At 42.9% G+C, this 21,395-nt stretch overlaps 1 protein-coding gene across 1 annotated transcript; it reads right to left on the bottom strand.

Annotated features, from left to right (window-relative positions):
• Positions 1 to 9,164: 9,164 nt before the first annotated feature.
• Positions 9,165 to 19,469, bottom strand: ZBTB43 (zinc finger and BTB domain containing 43). Its single transcript, XM_033137508.1, has 2 exons — positions 19,319 to 19,469; positions 9,165 to 10,724 (listed from the first exon to the last, which is right to left on the bottom strand). Exon 2 carries the CDS (start codon positions 10,710 to 10,712, stop codon positions 9,321 to 9,323), a length of 1,392 nt encoding a protein of 463 aa, XP_032993399.1. The 5' UTR covers positions 10,713 to 10,724; positions 19,319 to 19,469; the 3' UTR covers positions 9,165 to 9,320.
• Between the last annotated feature and the right edge of the window lie 1,926 nt (positions 19,470 to 21,395).

Below are 21,395 nucleotides of genomic sequence, written 5' to 3' on the forward strand. Positions count from 1 at the left end.
GACTGATCTGTCCTGTCAGTCACAGGGAGTCTTGTCGCCAGAATCAGGTCGCTAGGGTCAACAGCCCTCAGCCGGCCTAATTCAATCCCATCCTCGTCGCCAGTATGTTGTGTCGTGGGTTCTGGTAGCAAGAAGTCCAGCAACACGTCTTAGTGAAAACAGCTCTTTATTGTAGGGATTAGACAAGACTGGGGATAGGGGGTAGGGAAAGCTCTATTTATAGACACATTGGGACTGAGGGAAAAGATACATTTTAGCGGGAACCAATAATATTCAAACTTTCCGGCGGGACCCAATCAGGCTGTGGATTGTGATTGTACACTTCAAATTGACCAATAACAATACTTTACCCTGCTGCCAGAATATCTTATTTAATACACAACAGGAACAGTGGTTGAAAAACACTGTTCTATATTTTGAATAAGTTGACGTTGAGTATGGGAACATTCTATTTGGTGGAATAACTCAGCCTTTCTTGAGAGTAGTGGATGGCATTATTATTTGCCTTGTAATGCAAAAATTTCTACACTCCTGAAGTTTTTGTGGAGAAATCTATCCTTACTTCACTGTGCTCTCCCCCTTACCTTCAAGCTTCCCTCAGGGGGAGGATCAGTGAAAATGGACTTTTGCTTTGTTACAATGTGTAAAGTTTGAAATGATCATAAAGTGGCATTTAAGATGCTGTGCTTTTTTCCTTCAATAATATTGCACTCAATAAAACAGGGCTTCGTTCACACACATTGCTATTATATATAAAAAAGATGGAACTATAAAAATGAAGAAAACTGAAAGTAGCTGCCCACGGACTCAAAGCAAAATGATTAAATCAGAATGTTTTTTAATGTAGTAAACAAGCATTGGTGGTTGAGACGGCCTTCCTGTAAATACATTACTAATGTGTGGGGCCACTACCAACCTTGTGGGTGGGACATGATCACAGGAGAGCACCGTGTGAGATTATACTGCCATGTGGCCTATTGACCCAATAGGTGGTGCATACCAGTATATAAGAGAATAATCACAAGGTGTTATGTCTGCACACGGGGAAAACCTGAAAAATGTGGGTTGTAACACTGGTTTTGAAATGTCACAGGCTGCATCCTCTCTCCAGGTCATATCACTCACTAGCTCTGCTTTGCACTCCAAATATTTTTGCCTGGCTGGAATGTGTCATTTAACTGATAGTGAATATTGCTTGTCTGGGAGGATTAGGGTGTGTAGAACCTAGCCTCCTATACAAAGGTAAAAAAAACCAAATACTTCTTGGTGCAACGGACCTCAAGTGGGGTTTTCCACAACAAGCATGTGCTGCAGATTTAACATTTCTAATCTGTATTTGTCTTCCTCTTCTGCAAAAGTAAGTTAATTTAAATGGTTTCCATTTTGGAGGTCCAAAGTTTATAAACTGATTCAAGCTGAGCATTAGATTCTTATAATCATGACCTCTCAGTGACTCTGGTATCTCCAGGGACATGGAGGTTAGTAAGATCACAATTCATTCTGGCTTGGTGTGTACTGTACTTAAAAATCAGTAAGTGGGTGTTTACACTGTGGGTTTCTATGATGTGAGCTTTTTAGTATTTGTTGGAATAAGGTAATAAAATAATTCTGCCTTCCTATTAAAACTGGCATGTAGGGTAAAAAAAGTTGTGCTACGCTCCAGAAATTCCTCTGCTTTAGGAAATGTGAACTATACAGTATAAATAACTTTCACAACTGTTCAACGTGGTAGAATTTCCAAAGTGTCTCAGGTACATCACTAACAAGCCTGATTATGAAGCGTAAAGCAAAGATTTCACACAGCTTCGAATTAATCATGTAGATATTTTCAGTAAGAAAAGTAATGTTTCTAAACACATCACACCAGCTGAGCAAATCAGCAAAGGCCAGAAAAGCAAACCAAAAGGTTAGGTGATGTTAACTAAGACCTCATCTCAATATACCTTGTATGATGCTTCTGTGATTTGAAAAGTATTTATGGCCATATTCAGCAAGCAATATAATGCCATATGATAATAGTACAATTAATTCTACCATGAACAGCCTAATCTGAATTTTGCTTCAGGATTTAGTTATATCAACAGCTAGGTCAAAACATTGACATGGTACCAAGAGAGGGGTTTCTTTTGTTTTAAATGTTTAAATGTGTATAATTTACATTGGATCCATATTCTAGCTTTTTCTACACGTTTTCTAGATGCTAGACTTGAACTATTCATGCACAACACATCATATATATATACAACACACAATATCCTCTATGAAGAACTTGGAAAGGGCACTGAATCAACATGTTCACTATTTGAAAACTGTGTAGAGCAAGAAGGTTCTTATGCATGAATATTGAATTTACTGTGGATTTAGCAAAGTGACCCGATATAAGTTGAAGTTCACCCACTTTGTTTGGAAAGCAAACATTCTTCTTGGTCCAGAGCACAGAATGTCAGTTATGACAGCTGTATAGAGGGCAAATTTGTTGAGACTGGATATATCTTTTTAATGTTTTCGAAAGAAACTACCAAATATGGATGCCCTGACGAAATGGGGAGATTAAATTCTGTTTGTTATGACTACAGTGTTAAGTTACTTATCCTTATATTTTTCCCTGTACTCATTTGAGCATTGATGAGTGGAACTGGACTTCCTTCCTTGAGGATAGTCTTCATGTTGTATCACATTATTTTTGTGCATATCAGAAACCAGTTATCTGCCACCTTTCTCCCAACACTTCTGCCACCTTGTGCCCTGCACCATCCCCCAAATTGTTCCAGTGTGTTTGGGGGACCCCCAGAGCAGATTTTGTGGGCATGCAGGGGGCAAAGAGGGAGGTAACATTCCATTGCACAAGGAGAAACCTTGCACTGATGGAAAATTCACCATAGCGCAACGTCGAACATAAGCAAATGTCATAACAGCACCCTCCCCAAAGAATCCTGGATACTGTAGTTTACCCCTCAAAGATCTATAATTTTCAGCAGCCTCAAACTACACTTCCCAGGTTTTTTTTTTTTAATGTGGGTTTGTCCATTAAATGCATGGTGCATAAGCAGACAAAAGTTCATCTATCGCTTCTCTTTTCCTGCTTTTCTCACGAGGCTCTGTCCATAACACAAAAATACAACAAAGCACAAGCCCGGGCTTCAATTTCCATTTTAAGGTCACTCCTAATCAGAGGTGTTCCAGAGTGGTAGCCATGTTAGCTTGTTATAACAAACGCACAAAGCATCTTACAAGTTGTAACTTTCTTTCCACTTTGAGTCAGGTTTTTTACTTAAGAACTCACTTGATAGCCATAGGTGACCAGGAATTCCATGTAGGCGAGTAGCCAGGCTAGTGGATGAAGGGTGCATTGGCCCATTCCTCCTCTGCCAGCCCATTTGGTTCCTGTGTTAGCCAGAGGAAGGAAAGTCCTCTCTTCCATGATTGGCATGGAAATACAATGGGGTTTGGAGAGGGGACCAAGTGATCCATTCTTCCTCTGCTGGTCCAACTGGTCAACTTTTTTTTTTTTTTTTTTAGTAATCTAAGAGTAGCAATCAATTCTGTCTGCAGTTAAAGACAAACCTACCTAACTTGCATTTTTTGAAACAAGCAATCAAAAATGCAGGTCACCTTTCAAAATTTGCACTTCTCCCAACTTTGCAATGCAGTTCTTCAGTTCCATCCTCCATGACCAGCATGGAAATCAGGGCTGGTATTTTTCTGGAGGGATGTGGTGGCAGGATAGTAACATTTGTTGGCGTATTTACAAGTCTAGCATAAGCTTTCACAGACTTCCATCCTGCATCAAGTCCATTAAGCCACAATAAAGTTTTCAGGACCTATAATGTGTATTACCAAGTGCAATGATATTTTTGATAAATAAATGTAAAAATCCAGGGGGGAAAGACAGATAACATTTATTAAAACATGTTATACAAAAGACCAACAGACTCTTCTATAAGAAGAAAACAATGAAACAGTAATGTCACATAAAACCATGCTGTACATTATTAGGACAGCAATATTAAAAGAGATATCAAATTATCCATCCTTTGCAATATAGGTGTAACAACTCACAGAAGATCAACAGGATATGAACTGTAATATTACAAGTGACAATGCTTTTGAGGGGGGATTTTTTTAGAGGAACAAGAAAGGTTCACCTCACTCGCATATGAACAGTTACATTTATTTAAGAAATATAGTGGAGCCCAGAAGGGAAAGTAGAAAAGAAGCAGTGGCTGATGTAGGAAGCAGGTTTCAAGCAAAGATGCATGACCATGACCCTGCTTTAAAAAGAAATGTTAATATGCAATTCATTTTTCAACTCTTTGCCTTCAGGGCTCCAGCTGCTAGACCTAATGATTTTAACTATCCAAATTAAATAGAAATATTTGAATTAAAATGTGTATGCTTACAGAATGTATTAACATTCCACTACCAGATAAAAACAATTATTTTTTTTAAAATAGACTCTTATATTTAGAAATAGCATCTGCCCTAAAACATTCAACACATAAGATTTGCCACTTTGAAGGGGTGGGGAATGCCAGAAGCAGTCTTTACAGTAAATCTACACTCTTTTCAACTTGTGAAGCATGCTGTGTTAGCAAAGTGTTGACAAATCACCCGTTAAGCACTCAGGGTCTGTGGTTAATACCTCTTAAAATCCTTTAAGGATCAGGAAGAACAGAGTTCCCAAACCCAGCAGTTTTAGCTTCACAAATCAGCATGAATATAGTAAAGGTAAAGAGACACCTGACAGTTAAGTCCAGTCGCAGAGGACTCTGGGGTTGCGGCGCTCATCTTGCTTTAAAGGCCGAGGAAGCCGGCGTTTTTCCGGGTCATGTGGCCAGCATGACTAAGCCGCTTCTGGTGAACCAAAGCAGCGCACGGAAACGCCGTTTACCTTCCTGCTGGAGCGGTACCTATTTATCTACTTGCACTGTGTGCTTCTGGACCACCAAAAGCTAAAATGAAATAAAGTGATATACCATCCTAGTCGCCCTTTTCAAGACTCCAACTCCCATCTGCACTATCAGTATCATACCACTTTAAACAGTCCTGGCTTCCCCTAAATAATTTTAGGTTAACAACCAATCCCTCTTCACACAGAATTCCAGGAATTGTAGTTTTATGAAGGGAATAAGGGGTCTTCTAATAACTCTCAGCACCTGCAATCAACTACAGTTCCCAGAATTCTTTGGAGGAAGCCATAACTGTTTAAAGTGGTATGGTGCAGATGGGACTTTACTTCAAGTGTATCCAAGGGCTTTTTCTCCCCATTTCCCATCCTTATCCTTGTGCCCTTCCATGTTGTCTGGGGCTGACTAGAGTTGTAGTCCAATACATCTTGAGAGCACCAGGTTGAGGGAGGTTGCTCTAAAAGTGAAGGATGTCCCTGATACCAAAGCATTCTATACAGTTTCAAAGTTGTGTTTAGTTTTTTAATATAAGTCGCGTAAAGTACCCCAAATATGACAAGGATGGTAGTAACATAAACTTTTTACAGATTTGTTGGCAAGGCATCATTAGTTAGCACTTCCCTTATTAAAAAAGGGAACTTAGCATAGCATGGTGGTAATTTATATTGCTCTTTCATCTCTCATGCACAAAATTATGGGCCCATGAACAGAACTGTTGGGAGGTGTGCAAATTCCAAGCTTTGGGCCCAACCTTTCCCAGTAGCTACTTGTGGTGGAATTTCCCACACAACCCAATAGAAAGGCCCAAAGAATAATAATGACCAGTCAACTATGTGTAAGCCAGTCGGTTTGGAACTGCTGCCATCAGGAACTTAACACCATTATGCCCATTTTCTGAACTGGCCCAGGATTGCAGCCTCACGTTCCTAGAGAGAATATTCTCCCCCCCCCCATGTATTTAACACTGAAAGTGAAAATGGCAGTATTCACACATCATGGTGAACCACAATTAACCTATAGCTCCCGATTTACTCCTCCTCCATTAGCACAAGTCAAGAGCAAGAAATCACAATCTCTGGGCTTAACATTATGACTGAACAGCTGAATGTGATTTGTTTTGCTCCAAAACAAACCACAAAGTGAAACTAAGGCTTGTTGTTGGTTTACCAATCACAGTCTTGGTTGGAGCAAATCAAGACAGGTTGAAATACCACTAAGCCAAGGGGAGAAGCGAAGCAGGTGCCACTGGCTTACCATGACGTGAGAACTGGGCCAGTGAAAGGTTCTTGTATATCTTACACTCCAGTAGGAAACTCCTTACCACCTTACCTACATTTCAAAGCTCTGTAGTCGTAAGTTCTTCAAAAACTGTTCCTAAACTCAACTGACCTCTGTATGTCCTGTCCAGAGAAGGCATCAAGCTAATAGAGGGAGATAATCCAGCCAAGAAATCTACATGCACAAGCCCTTATGAAGCAAAAGGAGAACCATTCTTGCACAGCTTCCCATCTATGGTGCCTGTACAGAAGAACTCCCCAGTGGATTAAGCAAAAGGGCTTTTGTGGCAGGCCTGAAGGAACTCTGGTTTGGAGTAGGGTTGTCAGGCCTCTGCTTCAGTGACTCTTGTAACTGCTTAACATGCAACATTTAAACAGGTGAGGTTTCCCCACTCCCAGTTCCCCATTGCAGGAAAAGCTTTGCCTGCTTAAATGTGTCACATCAAGAAGCAGTTAACAGCACAATAGCAGGGCAGGTAGAAAATGTTGGCTGTCAGAATGGGGCAGGTTGGGCCTTCCTTCCATTTGCTATGGCTAGATTGGTAGCACAGAGGAAAGGTTTGAGTGAGGTCACAGTGCAAAGAAAGCTGAGAAATGCTGTAGGGAGCAGTAAGAAGTACAGGCCCCTTTTTCCCTAACAGAGCCCAAAGAACAGGAGCAGGGAACATTTGAGCTACAACTCTCATCAGCCAGCAACCATGGCCAATGGTCAGGGATGATGGTAGCTGTAGATCAGCAACAACTGGGGAGTCCAAGTTTCCCCACACCTGCTGTAGAAGTTTGCAAATAAAATGGCTTCCTGGAGATTCTAAGGCAATAAGGATTTTTTTTTTTTTAAAGAAGACAAAACGAAAAGCAGACCCTTAGGATCAGTTCTTTTTACACAAACCCCAGACCCTGTGCTCATATAAACCAAAAGCTTCTTATCAATATAAAATTTCAAGATTGAAGACAAGGAAAAAATTGAACGGACAACATGAATAAGAAAACAAACCAGAGGGAATATATATATATCTATCTTGGAAGTTCTAAAAAACATTTATAAATGGTTTTTGTTTTGTTTTTAAATACAAAGTGCTTCTATACATTTAGCAGGTTACAGTGTTAGCAAGAAGATCCCTGTTGGGTTAACTTGTTTGGTAAGGTTCAAGTTAGTGACAGTCATTTCCACCCTGGTGTGCTGCTGAGCTCATCTAAGCAGGGAGAACAGCAGATTGTTTGCTGTTGCATGTGCCAACAACAGATATATCATAAATGGATTACCTATGACTGAGGGGGGGGGGAGAAGATATATCAAAAATTGATCGTGTGTTGATTTAGAAAAGCCTTTAACATGCTTTTTTTGTAAGTATAAGCCAATAAACAGTTCACCAAAGGAGAAGTTGCAACACTACAACCTTACCAAACAACCAAACCCATATTTGTACCAGACACTCATATTCCAGGCCCAGCTTATCACATGAAAAGTTTGTTTAAACTCTGTAGTTAAGGGAAGAGGGTAACAACACCAGAAATGTTTGCTTTCCTAGGTGAATATGCACAAGGTCCACCAATCTCCCCCCCCCCCCTTTTCTACTCAGGCTGAAGTTTGGGGGTGTGTGACATGCCTTGGCAATAGCAAGCCTCCTAGGCACTGGCAGAGTATTCTGTTAAGGAAACACCTCATTTGCCAATCAACATATATGACAACCTCTGTCCACACCAAATATGGGGGATTTCTGCCCCCCCCCCAATTACTATCAAACAGCAGCACAAATGCTTTGACCGTTCCAAGTTTCTTCCATCTTGTGCATTCACCCTGTAGTTGGGGTGACAAAAGGAGTGGGAAGGAAGGAATATAACAGCAGTTCTAGTTTTAAAATTTTATAACTACTTGTGGTTACAAAAAAAAAGTATCCAGTGTTTAAAAATTCTTCCTTCACAGAGGATAAGAATAATGTTCAGAAATCCACAAGCTGCTTCCAGGTTTGGAGATGTCTGCACAGCACCGTTGGGGAACATCCTGCAAAAGCCATTCTTTGATTCTTAATCATCAAGCAGCTTCCTTAGGGAGTGAAGCAGAGTAAGTTCCTTTAGAGCTGTTTCCCCGGCCTCAGTCCCTCATGGCTCCCCACCTGAGTTAAGTGAGGAGATCAGTACCAAAAGTGTTCACTGCAAACCGTGACACAGAAACCAGTACATTGGATTTTGTTCTCTGAAGTCCTGGTACCTAACCTACACTTCCCAAAGCAAATACCCCAAAACAGGGAAAAAGGAAAAAGGGAAAACTGGACAGATGTCTGCCTGGAATCTCAAGTGCCAGAAAAAGAGCATTTTAATCTCCAACTGGGGAGCAAACATGATACTCACTATTGTGGCAGCCAAAAGTGCAGACTGGCTAGCTGTATGAGGCACAACAGGGAGAGGGGTTGAGGAGTTGGAGAGAGATGAGGTTATAGTTTAATCTGTCTCTATATAAAGTGTCCATCACAAAATAGCCAACTGCTTTACAAAATAATTAAAAAATAAGCATGAAGCAGAGTCACTCTGCCAAGATAAACAGAGCCAGTCAATGGAACTCAAAGCTTGACTGATTAAAAAAGCAGCCGCTTGTTAAAGCTGTCGGCCCCTGAAAGTTGTCTAGCAACTTATGTTAAAGTATCTACAATTGCCCCTTTGGTTCAAAAAAGGTAACTGCTCATATATCTATTTGGCTAAACAAAATCACAAGGACTTCTGAACATGGGACTACAGTCATCCAACCAAGGCGCTCAGGATGTGCAGCTATCTATATGCAGACTCACTGAGAGCAGAGAACACTAATGAGATGAGAGGGAACCCCTCTCCTCAAGTGCTACCAAAACACGAAGAATAATAAATAGCAATAATTATAATTACACTAAAGTACCGCCACTCAAACTTGCCTCCTTACTTGTAGTCTGGGCAGAATTCCCTGCTTGCCTCCACAGGTGATCCCACTTGTGCTATAGGATTTTATTTTAAACAAAACCATCCAGAATCTCAGCAGCGTAGTACACGGCACACTCTGTGCAACATATACATTCTGTGTTACTCTATGATGCAGTTATGTAATCTGGTTCTCTCTGCCTTTCCCCTTCCCATACACTCTCCCCACCACACTGCCTGCCACCTGTTTTCAATTCATCTCAGTAGTGTTCTGCTCCACCTTACAGGCTTGGTATGACTTCGTACAAGACGTTACATGCCGATGAAAACTGTCCCTCCACATGAACCTTTTCCCGCAAATGTTGCACTCATAAGGCTTGATGCCTGTGTGAATTTTCATGTGGCCAACAAGGTGGTGCTTCATTTTGAACTTCTTACCACACACACCACAACCGTAAGGCCGCAGGCCGAGGTGCATGCCCATGTGGCGGTCCCTCTGGCTTTTGTGGGTAAAGCTTTTGCCACACTGGCAGGGGTAAAGTTTGTCAGCTGTAGAGAACCCAGACAGGGCATTTTCTTCCTTGATCCCAGAGGGAACATCCATGCTATCTCCATAACCTGCAGCGACCCCAGCGTCCTGTCTCTGAAGGCTGAGTGTCCCATCGGCCCTTTCCCCAGAAAACTCTTCCATGGAAGAGCCATAGAAGTCCACTTGCTCATCGTAATTGCTTTCATTGGCTTGCTCGCCAAACTCTGTCTCCATCTTTTTGTCACTGACACGCAGGTCTTCGGGACCAGACGTCGGGACAGAGTGGCCCACCTGAATGGCATTCATGGATTCAGACACTTGCTGCTCATCGTAAGGGCCATGCACCTCCACCCCTTCGCAGTCCTGCACAAACCTCTCTGTCTTCACATGGATCCACCGCTTGTGAGACATGATGCTCGGTTTGCTGTAAAGGGGCCTGGCGTACTGATACTCAGCAGTGTCGCTTGCTCCTTCCTCTCCATCCTGGCTTGTCATCCCTGTGCTCAGACGGTCATGTTCCGTTGAAGAATTGCTGGGGAGATACTCATGTTCTGTGAGTTGCGACAACAGTTCATCTTTCGAGCTTTCTTCTTCATTTTCACCATCCTGCACTTTGTGGAAGTCTGCCTGCCCCACAGACCCTATCTCAAAGCTCTCCACCAGGCCATTGTAGTTACTGCTGCTGGGGGACTGGTGGTCACTGGCACGATTCAACTTTTGACAAAGAACGGAAGGGTTTCCTTCCAGCACCTCAGTGCATTTGTCTACCACATGCCACATCTGAAGGAAGCTTGCCGCTGTGAGGTAGCTGACGATCTCTGGCGCAGGCATCACCAGGCGCCCAGTGTAAGTTGACAGAAGGATGTTCTCAAACACTCTGGGGTTCATGACGTCAGGCAGAACAATCCGTCGACTGTTTTTCAAGAGCACTTGGTCACAGAAGTAAGGGGAGCTGGCTGCCAAGACAGCTTTGTGGGCTCGGAACAAATGTCCCTGAACAACAATAGAAACATCACAGAGCTGCCCTTGCTGGCGTTGCTGGTTCAGCTTCTGCAAAATGGTGCTACAGAAGTCAGGGAACTCCACTCTGAAAGAATTTGTTCCAGGCTCCATTTCATCAGTGTGCTGCAAGAGAAGATGAACATTGGTTTTCAAGACTATGAAAGTGGAACCAACTTTACAAATAAATAAATCCCCCCCAAATGTATTAGCACACGTGCACACACACACACACACACACAGAGAGAGAGAGAGAGAGAGAGAGAGAGAGACTTTTACGAGCCTTTCATGTCCATTTCTGTCATTCTGAAAACCTGAAAGAACCAACTTTCCCTTTGAGTTTTCAAAATTTGGATCCAATTGCGACTTGCCATAGATGAATGGCTATTTGCAAACTTGAAGCTGACTTTCTCCATCTCCACTTTTCAGTACAGTGGTACCTCTGGTTACGCACACTTTGGGTTACAAGCTCTGCTAACCCGGAAGTAGTTGCTCCCGGTTGCAAACTTTGCCCAGGGATGCGACCTCCAAAACGAATTAAGTTCTTAACCCGAGGTACCACTATTTCTAAATGCCTACATCACATTTTATTGGCACTGGGGTTTTCTCAGCCCTGAACTGCATCTCTCTCAAATTACAGGTGCTGTACAATCTGGTAGTAGAAACATTCTAAGTATATATAACAGAAAAAAGCAGATACCAATTCTTGTTTCCATCCATATTAAACCGTCAAACCTTTACAGGTAGGTAGCCGTGTTGGTCTGCCATAGTCAAAACAAAATAAAAAAAAAAAAAATTCCTTCCAGTAGCACCTTAGAGACCTTTACTTTAAGAAAGTCAGTATAATGCATGGGGTCTGCACAGAATACAAGTAGCTGAGGCTAATTAAGATTAGGATTAAAGGTTGGTTTAGCATCTTAGAACAAGTAAAGATCTTCTCTGATTCTGAGAATCTAAGATCTAAGCCCTGCAGTGGCCCTGTGCTGTCAGAGTGGCACACAGGACAGGAGTAGTACAGGGGTACCCAGTGTATTGCCTTTCAAATGTTACAGACTACCGTGCCCATCATCCCTTTCAATAGGCTTTGCTGGCTGTCACTGTTGGGTGCTATAGCCCAGAACAAATGGAGAGGCACCCCGCTGGCTATTGCTGGATTAGGGTAAAGCCTGCTAGTCAACTGACTGGTCAATTATTGTCACATTTCCAAGAATGACACTATAAACAGCTTATCTTATTTAGTTTGTTAGAGCCTTTTGCTTGTTAGCAAGAGAAGGAGTGAGGGGCACCTTTGACCCCTAGCCCTGTAGCAGTCTGAAGCAAACAGCAGTTGGAGCAGCTTCTCCCATTTGACACCTGATATGTCACTGCAAGTGTCTCCAGATACAGTTGACAGGGCAAGTTTGTTTGCTGTTGCTCCAGAGGATAGGGACTCAACAGGTTCAAATAACAAGGAAGGGGACTTTGACTAGTGTGGTGTAGTGGTTAAGAGTGGTAGACTCGTTATCTGGGGAACCGGGTTCGCGTCTCCACTCCTCCACATGCAGCTGCTGGGTGACCTTGGGTTAGTCACACTTCTTTGAAGTCTCTCAGCCCCACTCACCTCACAGAGTGTTTGTTGTGGGGAAGGAAGGGAAAGGAGAATGTTAGCCGCTTTGAGACTCCTTCGGGTAGTGAAAAGCGGGATATCAAATCCAAACTCTTCTTCTTCTTCTTCTTTGACTAAAAATGTCAGTAAAAAAATGTCCTGACTTTATAAGCTGCTTGGCAATCTAACAGACTGCCTGGGAAGATGGTGGCCTTTTTTTAAAAAAAGCCTAGACAGGACATATTAGTGATGTATAATGGGATTTTCCACATGAGAAGGGGGGTTGCACTGGACGACCTCTGAGATCCCTTCCAACTCTGTTTCTCTGAGAACATAAAGATGCTGTTCATGTTTTATAAGCCTAGTACAGTATATATTTTTTAAATCAGTGTTAAGTAAAAAGTGGGTATTGCAACAAAATGTTGCAGGGTATCTTCCACCCCTTCCCATGAGTGTTCCTGATCAGGTTTCCAGCCAGCCAGCGCTTCCTCCAGGATTTTCTAAACAGAGAAGGCAGGTGCTGGCAGCATGAAGCTGCAAGACAATTACTTGTCATGACACCTAAAGTTCACATCTTGGGAGTAAGTACTAAAAAAAGGAAAACAACAACAAAAGCAACAGTATATCAGTTTAGCACCTTTTTTTATTTTGGGTGCGTAAGTTTTAAATTGAGGTCTATCAAGTTCAAGAGAAATCTGCCAAGTGTTAAATCAGAAACAAATATAAGAACTTGCAAGGAAAAAAGAATCCAAGCCAATGAGTTCTGAAATAGATTTGCCCCACTGAAGCAATACATTATATAAAAGGAAACAGGGCTTAGCTTCAGGACCTGTGCTGAGAAGCCTTTGGAAGCTGGGTTTGGCTTCAGTTCCCTGCCCCTGCTTTATCTGTCAACATCACATTGGCTTATATCGCAAAATGGAACTTTATTATGAAGTTGAACTAACAATCCCTTAATAAATATAAGATAAAATAGTATAAAGAGATGGTATAAATAAAAAAGAGAAACTACACAACTCTTTTTATTTATTTATTTTATGACATCGTTGGTGCTTGATAATAATAATTAATTATTATTAATTATAATCCACCCATCTGGCTGCTTTTCCCCAGCCACTCTGGGTGGCTCCCAACAGAATATTAAACAGAATAAAACTCCAACCATTAAAAACTTCCCTAACATTATCCAACATAATTCACAGAGATAGCATGAACAGGTAACCCAGGTATAAATGGTAAAACCACTAGTATTCAGAAGAAAACACACACACACACACACACACACACACACACACACACACATCTTAACTTTTGGGGCCTAGAGGCACATTTGGAAATCTAAATAACTACATTGGGAAGTACAAAATTCCCATTTTACTGAAGAAAAACTGGTAATCCTCAGAACTAATAAACCCATCCACCTACCCTGGGCAAAAAAACAGGCAAAACACCTATAGACCCCAAACCAAACACCAGACAAAAAAGCCAGCAACAAATCTCCTAAACAGACAGCATTTCAACCAAACAACAAAGGGGCTGGGGCAAAATCAATTAGTAAAAATAAAAATGGGAAAGGAGAGAGGGCTTGACAGGTGCTATGGGCAGTGTCTGAGGGCACCATGTTGGAGAACCCAGAAGTACACAGTTGTCTGAATTACAATCAGAACCACCAGCCAAGTGTGCATCCAGAGAACAGAGTCCCTCAAAATCTATGGGTACCTGAAATCTATACATCATGGGCTCTGAGTCCAAACATGTGAATGCCTTAGCAAAATGTGGCCTAACCCTGCAGTCGCCAACCCTAAGGTTGGAGGAAACAATGGCTGTGGGCTTGGGACTGATTGTTTGGCCCAACTAGAAAACTAGTTGCTGATCAGGGCAAGCACCTTAACTATATCACATTTTAAAAAAAAGCATTTTAAATATTTATTTATTTTACTCATTCACTTCATAGAAACATTCATGTCCCTCTTCCACCCAAGCATGATGCTCAGAGCATCTTATAGATAAAATTGAAACTCAATCTAACTCCTCTCCCACTGTAACCACTGGATTCTCATGAATCAACTTTATCAGCCTTAAACCTTTGCTGCAATGTCTCACAAACTACCCCACCCCACTTGAAACTTGCTGACTGAGTCTTAGCAGACCACTTAATAATTTTTCTGGCTGTTGTAGCAATTATAATGCACCTTGCCAGATATTGTATGGTTTTTTTTAAACTGCATTTTTATCACTGCTTTTATTTCTTGCATAGTTGTGCTTTATTGTATATCAGTTTTGCCCCAAATAATTCAAATTGTGATACAACAAAACACAATATAAGAATTAAAGAAGCAATAAAAATACAATTAAAAACCAATATGAATATTTAATGCACTGGTATGCCATCTCCCATCTTCAACCAGAAATCCACAAGATGTGCTGAGGACCATCCGAATGAAGCTTTTGGATGGACCGCAGTTTGGAAACCCCTAATTTGCTAGAAGGCTTCATTCTCCTATTTCTTTTCCATGTGGCCTATTTTTAAAATTATCACTGCTATAAGCATAAACCACACAACAGAAGGCATGGTTTATGGTGATGCTACACCTAGGTCTCAGATTGCAGACATGTATGAGAAACGGGATTTAAGGAGCAGAGGCACAGCAAGTAATGACTACTCTAATGTCACAGGCAGACAAACTCTAAGCAGTTCTGAATGCGTTAAGAGCATCTCTGAGGTGGAAAGGAACTTGGCTCTGGTGAAAAAAACACCTGTTGCCATAGCAACAGCAACTTGCTAGATCATGAGAAAGTGCTTATGGCTTTTCTTAAGCAAAAATAAATAAAAATAAATAAATTAAGTAAAAATGCCAAGAGAAAAGGCAGCACAGTAAAACAAGATAAATAACTCAAATTCTAGAGTTTTGCTTTGGTAGTGGTGGGGACCCCCTTAAAATTAAAAGACAACTAACAGCAGAACTCTTCTGACTGTCACAAGACATGCTGTTGGTCACTACATTAAATGGCTTTAAAAAGGGATTAGCCAAAAGCATGGAAAAGCGGAGGTGTATCAATCCCTCTATTGGCTATATGGCTATTTAGAATCTCCATATTCAAAGCAAGTATATCTCTAAATAACAGGGGCTGGGGTAGAGCTGTTGATCTTATGCTCTGGTTAAGGGCTTCCAGAAGTATCTGGTTGGCCACTGCAGGACGCAAGATGGTGGATTACAGCCAATGCTTTTCAGCTTTGGGTCCCCATATGCTGGACAACAACTCCCATCATCCAACAATTCCCATTGGCTAAAATAGTAGTCCAACCTCATCTGGGGACCCAGGGTTGAAGAACAGTGAATTAGCTTGACCTTTTGGGATCTGCCAGGGCTTTTCTTATGGGAGAGATTTATTTTTTAAGAACTAGTAAAATGATACTTTCAGCCAAAAAAAGAGAAGAGTTTTACTGGAAACATTTCAATGGACTTTTTGAAAGAATTGCAGGACACATAACAATGATAGAGACTAGTTGAGAAATCTGGGAAAACAAATTGAAACTGCATGATTTCTTGAAAAGTAAAAGGGATGCATTCCAGGAAGACTTGATGTGTACCTGGTATGTAAGAGTAAGGAAGGCAAGAAGATCACAAACTAGCAGCCCAAACAAACCCACCACTTGCATCCCAAACATACACATCAAATGGGACCATGGATCCATATGAGCTTTGCTCTCCTCCCCCTCAGGGAAGGGAAATGTAGTTCTCATCACCTCCCCAGTTAATATAAAGCAGCCTTTGCCAACCTTGTTTCCTCCAGATGTTTTCAACTACAACTTCCCATCTGCTGTTGACACAAAGCAGCAGAATGAGTAAGAGACTGAGCTGTGAACTTGAAGCGTTCCAGTTCAAATCTTACCAAAAGCTAGACAGCTATAAATATTTCACTGTTCTCCCAACTTCAGTCAAACCCCTGTTTGAAATATGGAGATATTGCTGACCTAGTTTAGAGGATCATTAAGGTCCACCTTTTAAATGAGATACAGTATCTCATGCATACATGATTACAGTCATACCTCATGTTGCGAACGCTACGGGTTACGTGTTTTCGGGTAGCACTCAAGCGCTAAATCACGCTTCACGCATGCGCAGAATCGCGACCCGCGCATGCACAGATGCAGTGCTGTGGGTTGCAAACGCGCCTCCTGCACGGATTGCATTCGCAACCCGAGCATCCGCTGTACTCAGAATAATTTAGATGGGAATTCTAAGAAAGTTGGTTTGCAGCCACAGTATTACTAACACCCAATAATTTCTGGGGAGCAGCTTAATACGAAATAGAAGCCCCAGTGGATTGGATAAGAGGTTCATCTAGTCCAGCTTCTGCTTCCAGAGTAAGCAAAAAGAAAAGAGAGGGAGGGAGGGAAAAGAGGCATTAGTTAGTTCTCAAGGAGAAAACTTCAAAAGTGCATAGGAAACAGATTTCACAAGGTCTCACTGTGTTTTTAGACACAACAAAACCAGCTGCTTCAGAGGAACTGCTTATGCAGCCTTGCATACTACATGATAAAAAGTTCATTGCTACATGTTAAAGGTTACTTTATCAGATAGCATGCAACACTGTTTAAGCACCTCCTCTGCAGAAGCTAGTTTTGCTACCTCAAGGAAGAGTCTCTTGATTCAAAGTAAGGTAAAGGGTAAAGGGACCCCTGACCATCAGGTTCAGTCATAGACGACTCTGGGGTTGCAGCGCTCATCTCGCTTTAATGGCCGAGGGAATGAGCGTACAGCTTCCGGGTCATGTGGCCAGCATGACTAAGCCGCTTCTGGCAAAACCAGAGCAGCGCACGAAAATGCCGTTTACCTTCCCGCTGGAGCGGTACCTATTTATCTACTTGCACTTGGTTGGCAGGAGCAGGGACCGAACAATGGGAGCTCACCCTGTTGCGGGGATTCTAACTACCAACCTTCTGATCCACAAGCCCTAGGCTCTGTGGTTTAGATTCAAAGTGCATGAGCACTAAAAATAATTATTACACACCTCTCACATTTCCAACTTTTTGAGAAGCAGCAGGCCTCCACAGATCCAGTTGCTGGTGGCGAGTGACCCCAGCACACTGGTAAGCAGGATACCCACTATTAAGCAGATCAGTACTCCAGAAGTCTCATTTCCACTGCAACAACAGGAAACGCTTCTGAGCAGCTGTTTCTTACCTCCCCAAGCCCTTCATGCTACTGCAAATACAGTGGTACCTCAGGTTACAGACACTTCAGGTTACAGACACTTCAGGTTACAGACGCTTCAGGTTACATACTCTGCTAACCCAGAAATAGTACCTCGGGTTAAGAACTTTGCTTCAGGATAAGAACAGAAATCGCGCGGTGGCACGGCAGCAGCGGGAGGCCCCATTAGCTAAAGTGGTACCTCAGGTTAAGAACAGTTTCAGGTTAAGAACGTACCTGCAGAACGAATTAAGTTCTTAACCCGAGGTACCAATGTAATGAGGAAGGGCTGTGGCTCACCAGCAGACCACTTGCCTCACATGCAGGAGGTCCCAGGTTTAATCTTCAGATAGGGGCTGGGAACGTTCCCTGCCTGAAACCCCAGCACCAATGTAAACCAACACCAGATACTGTTTGATCGCAATTCACATCCTTCCTGACCATTAGCCATGTAGGCTGAGGCCGATAGCTGCAGTCCAGAGTCTGGGGACCCAAGGTTGGAAAATACTGGTGTAGACCAGGGGTCAGCAACCTTTTTCAGCCATAGGCTGGTCCACCGTCCCTCAGACCATGTGGTGGGCTGGACTATATTTTGAAAAAAGAAGAAAAAATTCCTATGCCCTACAAATAACCCAGAGATGCATTTTAGATAAAAGGACACATTCTACTCATGTAAAAACAGGCTGATTCCCAGACTGTCCGTGGGCCAGACTGAGAAGGCGATTGGGCCGCATCCGGCCCCCAGGCCTTAGGTTGCCTACCCCTGGTGTAGACAATACACATTTGACAAAGTAAGTACTCCCATAGAAAGGGAAGGGCCGTAGTTCAGTTCAGTGGACGTAGCATCTGCTTTCCATGCGGAGGTCCCAGGCTCAATCTCTGGCATCACCAGGTAGGCCTGGGATGTTCCCCTTTCTGAGGCCCTGAAGAGGTGCTACTAGCCAACCAATGGTATGCTTAGTATAAGGCAGCTCCATGGGTTCCTAATGGCTGGCTACCGAATCAAGCCAACACTGTGAGAAGTAGAACATGATGGACCCTGTTGCTTGGCCCAACAGGTTGCTTCTCAGCAACAAGGCTCCATCCAAATACCAGGACTAATAGCTCTTCCCTAAGTCATAGCCAGGGAGACGCCCCCTCCCAGACTAAGTTTAGAAGTTCAGAAGTACAAGATAGAAAAGAACTGCTGCTGCACCCACACAAATTGATTCCTCCACCCCACATCAATATCATAGACATAGGTAGCCTGATTGGGGACACTTAGTTTAATTCTCAGGATTAAGAGTTTACATCCCACACCAAGGAAATGAGGGAGGACATGATAGTGAACACTCTTCCCTGTTGGCTTTCCCCATCTCCTAAATGCCTAACATGAAACAAGTCAAATTCTTAGTCTTCTGTCTAAGCTAGTATTTTCTATTCTGATGTGGCAGCAGCTGTCTAGGGTTCTCAGGCAAGGAGGAGGTTCTTACCACCACCCACCACCCAATCCTTTTACCTAGGCAAAACAAGTATTGAACCTGAGCTCTACCACATGCACAGGCACATGTTCCGCTGCTGAACTGTGGCATTCAAGAGAGACTGCTTCTGGGCAGGGAGCATCCATTAAACTCTGGGAGCTAATAGATGCACCCCTTTCTCGTTAGCCAGACTAAACACACGCACGCACCACAGAAATGACAGTACAGTACTAATAAAAATGACATCAAAGAGAAAACTCTGCACTGGTTCGCACCCCACCCGAGCAACGTTGCTTTCAGAGGTAGACTACCTCTGAACAAGAGGGCTCCATTAAAAAAAAAGATGCTAATGACATCTCTTCCCCCCCACTCCCCCCCAAATTAGTGTTATTTCCACAGCATCGTTACCTACACTTCTCAGAAATCCTCACCCCCACAAAAATAAATACTGGCCTGATGGACAGGAGAACCCCTCACCTGACCAGGGGGAAGGAGCCTCGGAGTGGGGCGGCGGGCGCTCCTCTTTCACATGGTGGACGAGATATCCGCGCTTCTCCTCCCCTTGCTGCTCTCGCAGCTCCGCATCCTCTCCTCCAGCAGCAAGCAAAACAGACCCGGAAGCGTGAGTGCCTGCCTTCTTTCTCTTCCTCTATCGTACATCCGCTTCCAGGTCACGTGGCGGAAATGATTATCTCCCCTCCTCTCCCGCCGGTAACCATAGAGCAGGAGGTGGGAGGAGGTAGAGAGTGTTCGACCACAGAGTCGGGGCATTCCAAGGTGCTTTGTGGCTCCTTAAGTCATTCGGCATGTTTATCCCGCCTTTCCTCCAAGGAGATCCGTCAAACGTTGGTGGGGAGAGGGAGGGGTGTAGATGCATCCTTGCAGGTGTTGCTGGACTACAACTCCCACTGCCCCAGCCAGTATGGGCAGCGGCCGGGGGGTGATGGGAGTTGTAGTCCAGCAGCCTCTGACAATGGGGCGGGGTGAGGAGGACCGCGCAAGTTCCCTATCAGCGAAGCGATTTCGTCAGGTCCGATATTTTGCAAGGCGGCCCGCCGTTGTCTAAATGAAAAGCGAATAAATAAAATTTGTTTGTTTATTTATTCATCTGAAGAAGTGTGCATGCACACGAAAGCTCATACCAAGAACAAACTTAGTTGGTCTCTAAGGTGCTACTGGAAGGATTTTTTTGTTTGTTTGTTTTAAATAAAACTTAAGTCACTTGCCAATTTAATTTCTGCCCCCCACTCCGCGCACACAAATAAATTGCATGCAATAAGAGTTAGAAAGAGCTTTGTCGCAGCTTCTCAAGAAGACTACATACGTAGACCAGATAGACCCGCCCATCAAGGTCGCCTGCTCTTGATGGGGTTACACTTCCTCTGAAGGAAGGAGTATGTAGCTTGGGGGTATTCTGGAATCTTTGCTGTCGTTTGAGGCTCAGGAGTGCCTTCCATCAGCTTTGACTGGTGGCCCAGCTACGCCCCTATCTGGACAGAGACAGCCTAACTACTGTTGTCTATGCTCTGGTAACCTCTAGGTTAGGTTACTGCAACACATTATATGTAGTTACAGGTAAGTAGTCGTGTTGGTCTGCCGTATTCGAAACAAAATAATAATAATAATAAATTCCTTCCAGTAGCACCTTAGAGACTTCTTCAGATATGAAGAAGTGTGCATGCACATGAAAGCTCATACCAATAACAAACTTAGTTGGTCTCTTAAGGTGCTACTGGAAGGATTTTTATTTATTTATTTATTTTGACATTATATGTAGGATTGCCTCTGAAGACAGTTCTGAAACTTCAGCTAGTGCGGAATTCAGAGGCCAGGTTGCTAATCGGGGCAAGGCGGTTTGAGCATATTACACCGTTCCTGGTCCGACTGTACTGCAGTTGTTTCTGGGCCTAAACTGAAAGTGACACGGGGACAAATAGAAGAAGATGCCCCGGTATGGCTCCCCTTAATCACAAACACAGCCCAACAAGACAACAACAAGAATCCACCAACAGCATACAAATCAATATGGCTAACCTGATCCAAAAACACCCACCCACCCCACTCACACATGAAAACAAAGTTTACCACAGCCAATCACAAACAAACAACCACACCCTAAGCCAACCCCAACCTCTCTCACCACCAAAGAAACACAAGTGAATAGCAAAGAGAACCTGCACAAGTAACACTGACACAAAACCCCACACATACATTAAGTAAAATAGAAACATTGCCACCCGACCCCACCCACCATGGCCCCCTCCATCTCTTCCCCCCTTTTCTTCCTAATGTAACACTAATGCCTCAGCAAATGAAACTGATCTGTGGAAAATGTAACTTGAAAAAAGAGACATCGCACATAATTTTGTAAACTAATAAATCTTTAATAAAAAAAATACATTAAAAAAATTAGTTTCCAGGCCCAATTCAAAGTGCTGGTTTGGACCTTTAAAGCCATAATAATAATAATAATAATAATAATAATAATACTATAATACCCAGTACTTTTTTTCTGGGTGTGTGTGTGCAGGGGTATGCATACCTAAACATTTTG

Source organism: Lacerta agilis, chromosome Z (genome assembly GCF_009819535.1).
Source record: "Lacerta agilis isolate rLacAgi1 chromosome Z, rLacAgi1.pri, whole genome shotgun sequence".
Lineage (NCBI taxonomy): Eukaryota > Metazoa > Chordata > Lepidosauria > Squamata > Lacertidae > Lacerta > Lacerta agilis.